The 10,383-nt window shown below is 41.6% G+C and overlaps 2 protein-coding genes across 2 annotated transcripts; one reads left to right on the top strand and one right to left on the bottom strand.

Annotated features, from left to right (window-relative positions):
* The first annotated feature begins 367 nt into the window (after positions 1 to 367).
* On the top strand, positions 368 to 1,330 carry LOC145392424 (uncharacterized). The gene has a single exon (XM_080266832.1). The coding sequence runs from the start codon at positions 368 to 370 to the stop codon at positions 1,328 to 1,330; it is 963 nt and encodes a 320-aa protein (XP_080122958.1).
* A 6,916-nt stretch (positions 1,331 to 8,246) lies between these two features.
* LOC145392422 (52 kDa repressor of the inhibitor of the protein kinase-like) lies at positions 8,247 to 9,779 on the bottom strand. The gene has a single exon (XM_080266831.1). It carries the CDS (start codon positions 9,777 to 9,779, stop codon positions 8,247 to 8,249), a length of 1,533 nt encoding a protein of 510 aa, XP_080122957.1.
* Between the last annotated feature and the right edge of the window lie 604 nt (positions 9,780 to 10,383).

Raw genomic sequence — 10,383 nt, 5'->3', positions numbered from 1 at the left:
GACAGTGCACCTTTTCGGTGGGGTTTGGAGTCCGTCATGTGCCTCGTATGCTTTCAAACGAACCTTTCTAGATCACAGAGATGTATGTCCTGACAACATGGTGGATGCCCAGCAGAATTTTTATGTGGACGACCTGCTAATCTCAATGCAATCTGCTGATGAAGGAATAAGGTTGGCATAACAACTGCGACACGTCACCTCGCTGGGTGGGTTCAGACTCACCAAGTGAGTGAGCAACAGTAAGGAAGTACTCGAATCCATTCCCGAATCAGAGAGGCATAAGGAAGTAAAGGAGACCTACATAGAACGCAAGCCTCTTCCTGCAGAACGAGCACTTGGAGTAAGGTGGGACCTAGAGAAGGACCAAATGGCAGTGGTCATCAAACACTTTGAGCAAGGGGGGTCAGTTACAAGGAGGGATTTCTTGCATGTAATCAGCTCAGTATATGATCCGCTTGGATTCCTTGCACCATTCCTCATTCATGCCAAGGTCATCTTCCAAGAGGAATGCAGGAGGAAGAAAGGGTGGGATGAGGCTATATCTGACTGCAATGAGGTGCAGTGGCGACGGTGGCTGGTAGAATTAATTGACCTCGCAGATTTCAGGATACCACGGTGCTATGACCCAAGAAATGCAAGGGGAATGTCATTTCAACTACATCACTTCTGTGATGCTTCGCAAGTGGCGTATGGAGTAGTATCATACCTGAGGATCTCTGATGGGACCAGAGACGTTCACCGTGCCTTCGTCTATGGAAAGGCCAAGATGGCCCCGCTAAAACAGCTGACTATACCCCGTCTGGAGTTATGTGCTGCCGCATTGGCTGTCAAGGTTGACAAGGCATTAAGGCACGAGCTGTCGGTCGATGTGGGAGGGTCCGTCTTCTGGACAGACAGCGTGATAGTACTACAGTATATACGTTACACAGAGAGGCGGTTTCACGCGTTCGTAGCCAATCGAGTGGTGGCCATACACAAACAATCAGAAGTGATCCAATGGAGGCACGTGGGTTCAATACTGAACCCAGCAGATGACGCAACACGAGGACTGAGTTGCTATGAACTGAACAGAGGGTGTAGATGGATTGAAGGGCCCGACTTTCTCCGGCAAGAGAACAATCACTGGCCGCAAGAGCCCCGACTTATACTCAACCTCGGGACGGACCCAGAGGTAAAGGGGGATGCCACAACTGTGGCAATAGGGGCTAAGCATGGAGAAGACCCACTGGAGAGATTGTGGTCCAGATACTCATCCTGGCACAGGCTGCTGTGGGGAGTTTCATGGATTAGAAAGTTTTTGTACTGGAGGCAAATGGGAGGACCAAGGTAAGTTGACAAATCAAGACTGAGGGTGAGTGAGCTCTGAGCGTCTCGAGCGGCAGTGTTGGGTTGTGTACAACGGGAATATTATGAACCCTGAGATAAAGGACCTGAAGGAGCGGGGTGCACTTAGGAAAACAAGCCCACTGTTCCCACTGGAGCCGCACCTGGGGGAGGACAGACTCCTCTGTGCTGGAGGACGGTTGGAGAAAGCCCCCTTGATGACCGACAGCAAATACCCCATGCTGTTGCCACGGGACCACCATGTCACGGAGTTAATAGTAAGAGAAACCCATTAGAACAAGGCTGGACACTCAGGAGGAGAACATACACTAGCAGTAATGCGCCAAGAGTTCTGGGTGCCCAAGGGATGAAGGCTGATTGACCGTGTGCTAAAAAGGTGTCTCGTTTGTCGCCGAGTCAATTGAAAGGAGTCACTGCAAAGACAAGCTAACCTCCCTGCCGACAGGGTATGCGTGGTGAAGGCACCGTTCACACACACTGGTGTGGACTGCTTTGGACCATTCATCGTAAAGCAGGGTAGGAAACAGGTGAAGCGGTGGGGTTGTCTGTTCACTTGCCTGAACTCAAGAGCAATACACCTGGAGATTCTTGATTGACTAGATGCTGGTTCATTCCTCAATGCAATAACGCACTTCTCAGCATGGAGGGGTGTACCAGAGCGCATTCGTTCCGACAATGGAACAAACATGATTAGAGCAAATAAGGAGCTTCGGGCCACAGCTCTAAGCTGGGAGAAGAATGACAAGGTCCACAATGCACTGTTGAGGAAGGGAACTGAGTGGGAGTTCAACCCACCTCATGCATCGCAAATGGGCAGTGTATGGGAGCGACAGATCCAGACAGTCAGGAAGGTCTTGCAAGCGATAGTAGGCGCACAAGTTGTGGACGATGAGCGACTCCACACATTGTGAAGTGGAGGAGATAGTCAATGGAAGGCCCATCACCCCGACCTCCAATCATGTCAGCGACCTTGAAGCACTTACTCCACTGCATATTCTGCGCCCTAAGACTGTACCTCACTGCCCGTTAGGAGGTAAGGCCGAAGAGCCTGTAGGAGACATCTACCAGAAGAGTTGGAAGCATGCACTGTTCCTAGCGGAGCAGTTCTGGAAGCGATGGTTGAAGGTGTACTTACCATCCTTACGACAACGCCAGAAGCATTTCAAGCGTTTGCGTAATTTCCAAGTGGGAGACCTGGTATTGATGACGGATTGGAATGTACCCCGTATCACTGGGTTCTGGGAAGACTGGTAGAGGCGAATCCCGGTGACGATGGCGTGGTGAGGCATGTCAAGGTCAGGACGTCCACGAGCAAAACCCTAACACACTCTGCAAACAAGCTGTGTCTGATGGAAGAGAGCAGCGAGTAAAAGTGTATATGGTATTGGTCGTAACCGACCAACGGGGAGAGTCTTATCGCATCTAACGCGGTAAAGAGAGACAGTGAGAGAGAGAAAGACAGAGAGAGTATAGGAAAGAGAGAGAGGCACAAGGATGCAGACACGGTGTTTATATGTATGTACAGTCGCGTCAGCATAACATCCATTAGCCTAGCTATAATGAACACCAGGCCTTAAAATAGACACTATTGGCGAGTGTGGGGGCAGTGTGTGGGTAGTAAGGGACGAGTGAGGGACGAAGTGACGTCGATCCTTGGATTTACTAGACGGAGACCTCAAAAGGGGGGAGTTCGAGCGATGTGTGACTCCACGTCCATCCCGTGAAAGTGTTACTGCTGTGAGAATATTACGCCCGTGAGGGACTAGTGTTGTGTACTTCACACCTCTACCCAACACACTGATATTGTAAGACGAGAATTGGACCCTCCACAAGTGAGTTGCCCTTGCTTACTTTAAGAATGCCTATTGACCTGCACGTGGTTGATGGCACGACATAATCCAATTATAAATGTAGGAAAGTAAGGACGAGAATTAAAACGATATGTGTATACGAGGTAAACTTTGGTAAATTGTAATTATGTGTATGACCAAGTGTTATAATAATGACGAGTGGTGCCATTACAGCATACTGAGATAGTAAAATTGCAATTCCAGGTATGACCGAATAAATAGTCGAGTCCAGCTGGGCGGGTTTCATTACCCGTTTCCCCCCAACAAGAGTGCAGGCGGTTACACTTAGTCTTTACTTTTTACTCTTTACATTTTACTCTTTCTAGTAGTTTAACAATACCACTTCATTTATATACAAACTTATGCACATAACCCTATTTCAATTATCAGTATTAAGGAAATCGCTAAATACTTGCACCAGCAATAACAAATAGATACCATGCACCAACAGTAACAATTAGACACTATATATATATATATATATATATATATATATATAGATATATATATATATATAATACTGTGCACCAACAGTAACAATTAGACACTATATATATATATATATATATATATATATATATATATATATATATATATATATATATATATATATATATATTTTCTTCTTATAATCACCATATTTTAATACATGAAGTGATACACAATTATACATTTGGTACATACATATGTGTTCCATGAATACAACAAGGCAACACACAATATCATTCTATATCATTCTATTTCCCTATCATAAAATTTTCATTCCATCTACACAGTCTTAAATAATATATAGTATCACATTAACACAGTCAGAAATTAAGTAAAGTGTAAAAAGCGGTCTATAATTAAAACTATCTAGTGGGACCAGACAATTAAAATTACAAGAAATATCCAGTAAAAAAAAAGAAAAAAAGTGGCCGACTCAAATGAACCCAGCATCAATGTACAACTTGTTTCATAGAATCGTGAGGACAAAGGCCTCACGAATATTCACACAGTGCCAACCACAGTGCTAACACTTACATTGTCCACCACAGATACAAACAACCACTGTGCCATACTCAATCACACACATAAGTACTTTCAACCTTTACTCTATGAGTACACAGCCTCGGAGGGACTATAGTGTTAGGGGATGTGTGGTACAAGCGAAAACCAAGTGAGTGGATACTGCTAATATTATTCACACTGTATATTTCTTTTTATATAAAATAACAAAATATGCTGTGACTTATAGTATCATTTTAAATAATAACATTGCAACATAGCTAAGCCTATACTTATTGTGTAATAATGTTACTATAGGAAGTGTTACATATGGCTGATTCATCATACAAGTGATTGCTGTACCTTGCCATTGTGTTACTATTGTGTAATTATATGCATGTGCACACAATTATGTCACAACATACAGTGAAACTACAATTACTACAATTAAGTACAATATTACTACAATTACGTAACATTTTTTTTTTATGCAAGGAAGGAGGAACCAAAGGCCAGGGGTGCGCAAACCGTTTCTTCCATGAAAAAACAAAGAACAATACAAATGGGAGCCAAATTCAAGATTCGTTCATTTTGAGATGCCTGGACACAATGCGTTTGGAAGACTGGAGATCATAGGAAGTAGGAAATACAGAGGGAGACAGTTCCAGAGATGACCTGTTGAATAAATGAAGGACTGGGAGTAACGGTTAACTCTTGCATTAGAGAGTTGGACAGAAAAGGGATGAGAGTTTGCTACTAGATGGGTGCTACACGCCCGTCGTAGAGGTGAAGGGATGCAAGCAGGTAATTCAGAGGAGCAGTGACCATTGAAGTAGCAAAAGAAAAGAGATAAAGATGCAACAGTGCAGTAAAGAGACAAAGGTTGAAGGGAGACAGGAAGAGGAGAGTTACTTAGACGAAAAGCCTTTTGACTCCACCCTACTGAGAAGACCTGTATGTGGAGAGCCTTCCCACACATGAGAGTTATACTCCACACAAGGGCGAATAAAACCCGTGTATAAGATTAACATCTGTGCAGGGGTAAAGAATGTACGGAGTCGGCTTACCACACCTAATCTCTTGGAAGAAGATTTTGGAAGTGATGTAATATGATCTTTCCAAGATAAGTCCCGAGTGAATGAAACCCCAAGCAAGTTCAGGGATGATGCAGGATTGAGCTGGATATTATTAAACATTCATGGGTAATCCTGTGGAAGATTTTGATGGGTTGATAGGTGTGAGAACTAAATCTTTGATGCATTAAAAACTACAAGATTATTTTTACCCCAGTCAGAGATATGAGCCAAGTCAAACATTAGGTGTGTCATAGCCTCATCCCTTGTTTGTTAAAGTAACTGCTGAGATGGACGTTGCGGGAACCGAATCGAAAGATGAAGGGTGGAATCATCAGCATACGAGTGGATAGGGTTAGATGTACAACTCAGAAGGTCATTGACGAATAAAAGGAAGAGAGTTGGTGACAGGATAGAGCCCTGAGGAACACCACTGTTGATAGATCTAGAAGAAGAACGATGGCCTTCTACAACAGCGGCAATAGAACGACCAGAAAGGAAGCTATAGATGAAGGCACAGATAGGATAGGAACCGTATGAGGGCAGTTTGGAAATATAAGACTTATGCCAGACGTGGTCGAAATCCTTTGAGATGTCAAGTGCAATGGCAAAGCTTTCGTCAAAGTCCTACAATGTAACTACAGTGTACCTACAATGTTCCTACAATTTTGTGTTACCAGAATTATGTATTTCACTTAATCATCTGACACGTTGATTGTAATGTGAGGATATTAGGCATTACTACAGTCATAACACAATGTGTAATGTAATGACCTAGCAATATTACCATTGCATAAATGTATGCATATGTCTATTGTACATACACATTTTTTCTACTATTATTACTACAATACAATGTTCAATGTTCAGTTTTTACTAGCATGTATTTCCACCATACATTATATTGCTACGATATATTATGTTTCTACAGTATTATTGTGTCTATACTTTATTGTGGTGAATACCGTATAATAATATGACAATATATAAATTGTTACTACATGCTGTTGTAGGTACAATAGTTTGCCGTGACTCTTCTTGAATTTTTTTGGAAACATCGTCCACTTTACATCTGAGTGGGTCCCGTGTGACAGGCATTTAACTCCTATTTATGTTAATCCTTGCAAAGTAGCACTTGAATTCATGATCAAGAGCACTGAGGTATTCTCTGATGTCTGTTTTCAGATAACCGTTAGTAGAAGCATCATCACAGGTTTCACTCAGTTTGTGAAACATTGAAAAATTTCGCGTATCCACTTTTCTTTCCCAAAGGCAAACTTTAGCTATGAATGCCTTAATGTGATCACTGTAACTAATGATCCTGGATACCCTGCACTGCAACGTGGCATTCAAACTGTTCAATGCATCAATTGCGTCAACTAAGTAAGATAAATTTGCTCTGAAACCAGATGTTCTCATAATTAACATGAGGTCCATCTTCCCTTAGGCTTCAAGAAAGGTATCAAGTTCATCACATTGCTCCAGAACCCATGCAAGCTACTTCCTTCAAACAACCACAGCACTTTAGCGTGAAACAGCAGATCCTGGTTATCAGAGGATAACCCCCACATAACTGCCGAAAAAAACAATCTGAATCCTACTTTCTCGCCTCATTAGGTATGAATAAGGGTTAGAATGACAACGATGATGTTGAAAATGATAATAATGAGTATGACGATGTTAATTTACCTCCAAAAATCCTTTTTTACCATCATCCCGTTAAGTCAGAGATACTTCACACTTTCCCCTTCGTTGTCTACAAATCCAAGGAGTCAGCCTGAGCTGGGATAAAGTGTACATGATTACAAATCCGCTTGAATCCATAGTGATAGACTAAGTTTAGCCAAAGCCTTATGCCCCTACATTTAACAAGGGGTAGTATATTGGCCTGGTAGCTAACTTTTATTACACGATTACATAACCTTCTGAATTTGGTCCAACATTGGCAAAATCCTGATCAACGTTATATATATATATATATATATATATATATATATATATATATATATATATATATATATATATATATATATATTTATGTAGGTTCTTTATTTACTATTTAGTACAAGCCTTAACACTCTGGGGAACATTGTTGCTGAAGACCAAGCAGGGAAGGATGCGTGAGAGCAAAGGGTTACAGCAACACATACTGTATAATGGCATAAAATGTATGGAAGCAATTACCAATTTTAACAAGTGTTACTATCTAAGTTCGTCAGACACAGCACTACCTAAACTTAAAGTCTTCTAATGTAAGGGGCTGTATTTGTGACACATACTGAATATGTGTAAAATGAAGTTTATTAATTATATGCTATTCGCAGAACTCACCAATAACATCATCACCTTGGAAAGTGTGCAGCACGATGACCGTACCTCTCATGTAAGTTTGAACGAGTTAGTCCTTTAGCTAAATTTTCTGTTTCTGAAGCATGGTACTATTTTCTTTGATAATTAACGGGAACTCTCTTATTCATTCTCTCCATCGATGTACTCGAAGACATTCTTTCACCCTTCACCCCGACTCAGGGGCGCACGCAGGAATTTTCTAAGGGGAGGGGGGTGCCATTCGCCAGTTTCCTGAAGTTTACATATAAGTTTTATAGTTCTAAGTTGTATATATATATATATATATATATATATATATATATATATATATATATATATATATATATATATATATATATATATATATATACAGTATATATATATATATATATATATATATATATATATATATATATATACTGATAGAATATTTGGTAGGTCGTCAGTTATTTAAACAAACTTGTTTGTTTATATTTATCGTTTTAACAAAGTAACAAAGAACAAGCCATTCAGTCTCAACCCTATTCTGTCCAGATTTCTAAACAAAAGTTAACTGGTACTCTCAGTCTTTCATATACACAACTAGTCAACTCTTGAACACTCCGTCATGATCCATCTTTTCCTCTTACTACGGCTTATGCTTCTTTAAATGCAGGATGTCTTTCTATTCGCAATGACGACGAGAACACATCTTCATAAATTTTTCAACTACTTCATCGGTTGAAAGTTTTTCTTTGCCATGAATACTCATAAGCATCAGTGCCTCCAATCGGTCTTCGGTCATCGTTGACCGCTGATCTGTTTTCATTCTTTTTAAGGCTGAAAATCCTCGCTCTGCAGAGCAACTTGCGACAGGTAATGTCGTCAAAATACGCACAATGACACGCACATTTGGAAGATAGCTTGTCATCTGAAACACCTCACTTATGTCTTTGAGAAACTGCGTTCTGTCTATTAAGGATATCATCTCTCGCCAGACAAGAAGTTCTGGCAGAAGACTGGTTAAGTTTGGCAAATCTTCTTCATGTACTTTTGCAGCCTGCTCGATGGAGGTAAGGCTGGCCTTTTCAATAAACAGTGGAAGAATTTCTTGTAAATGAATGGCGGGATGCTCCTTAGGAAAACGAGCGTTCAGTTCTGTCATCATCTGGTCAATGAATGGATGCCAGGTGTTGATCCTGTAGAACTCTGCTGGGTCAGTTGACGTGCAACTGTTTGACCGATGAACCTGTCGTTTGGTAGTTCTGGGGACTGAGACAGGAACATCTAGTTCATCAGCCAGTTTTAATGCTTTATCCATTACCAAGGAAAATTCTTCTCGACTGGCTGCCACAACCTTGTTGACTTGTTCAACTAGCTCCATGGATTCTGTGAGTGTGTGAGTGGGGTTCTGAAGGCTCTCAGACAGAGGCTGGGTAATGCCAAATAACAAAACTGCCATCTGTAGGGTGACAATAAATTCAAAGCGTGTTATGCCTGCTAGAAGGCAAGATGCTTTTGCTACAGCATCTGTGTTCCCCAACCTCTGAATATCCTCTAGGGCCATCACTATTGGTATCAGCAACATGTCAAATGTTCTTAAAGACTCATGCTGCTCCACCCACCTAGTTCTGCATAGAGGCTTCACTCGTTTCTTGCGGGAGTCTGGTACATATTCATCTACCTTCTTCTCTAGGACCTGTACCCTTGCTGCAGATCCACTTAAAAACTCTGAAACTTCTGAAACAATGCCAAGCATGTTCCGGACACCAGGAACAGTGAGAGCACGTCCTAGTGCTAAATTAACTCGGTGTGATGAACAGTGAGTGTAGACTGCAAGAGGCTGCTGTTGTTTAATGTGAGCCTGAGCTCCATTAATCAAGTCACTCATGTTGGAACCTCCATCATAACCCTGTCCTCTGATGTTTGTTAGTGATAAGCCCAACTTTCTCAAGCACTGCATCATTTCATCAGCCAAGGCAGCACCAGTGGTTTGAGAAGGTTTAATTAGACTAAGCATGTCCTCCCTCATGTGTCCACCGCCAGTGACATAACGTATGGCAAGAGTTAATTGTTCATGTGCGCTGATATCTGTGGTACTATCAGCTATCACAGAGTAAATACCAGCATGCTTGATGGAATTCTCTAAATTTTCCTTAATCACATCACCGCACACCTTGATAATTTGATTCTGCACGTTCCAGCTTGTTAGCAACATGTTTTTTTTGGGCAGTTTTAATATCCTTGTACAGCTGCTTGTCACCTGATGCCCGGTACCGAAGAAGCGCTTTAAAATTATTCTCCTTTCCATTAGCTAGCATGGAATCCAAGTCAAGAGGTCCACTATCTCTGTGTCCTCGGAAGGCCAATTCTTGTACTCCACACAGGATTACAGTCTCAAAAATCGGGTGTAAACGTCGGCGATATTCGTTCTCCTCCTTTCTGCATTTCTCTCTGTCTTTACAAAGTTAAGTGTTAACCATTTCATCAATGGGAACTACACCACACTCCTGTGCCAACAAAAATTCGGCTTGAGCCATAGAAAACACATGATACTGACTATTTTGGTGAGCTCGAAAATCCTCTTTTGCACTCTTAAAACGCTTGAAAAGTCTGCTCACAAGTGCTCCTAGGTTTTGATCCCCTCTTCCACTCATCCTTTTCCCCATTATAACACAGTAGCGACAAAAGCCCCCCTCTTTGCCAGGCAGTCCACTGTAGGACAGCCAAGGAAATTCTTCGAGATAAGAATGTTGGAATTTGCTTTTCTTGCTACTGGAGTCAGCTACAACAGGAAACTGGTAATTTTTATCAGGCACCCA

Source organism: Coenobita brevimanus, chromosome 22, assembly GCF_032717465.1.
Source record: "Coenobita brevimanus isolate Jiangsu-jjx chromosome 22, ASM3271746v2, whole genome shotgun sequence".
NCBI classification, from domain to species: Eukaryota; Metazoa; Arthropoda; class Malacostraca; order Decapoda; family Coenobitidae; genus Coenobita; species Coenobita brevimanus.
The sequence above is the reverse complement of the archived record's forward strand: the minus strand, read 5'-3'. Positions and strand labels throughout refer to the sequence as shown.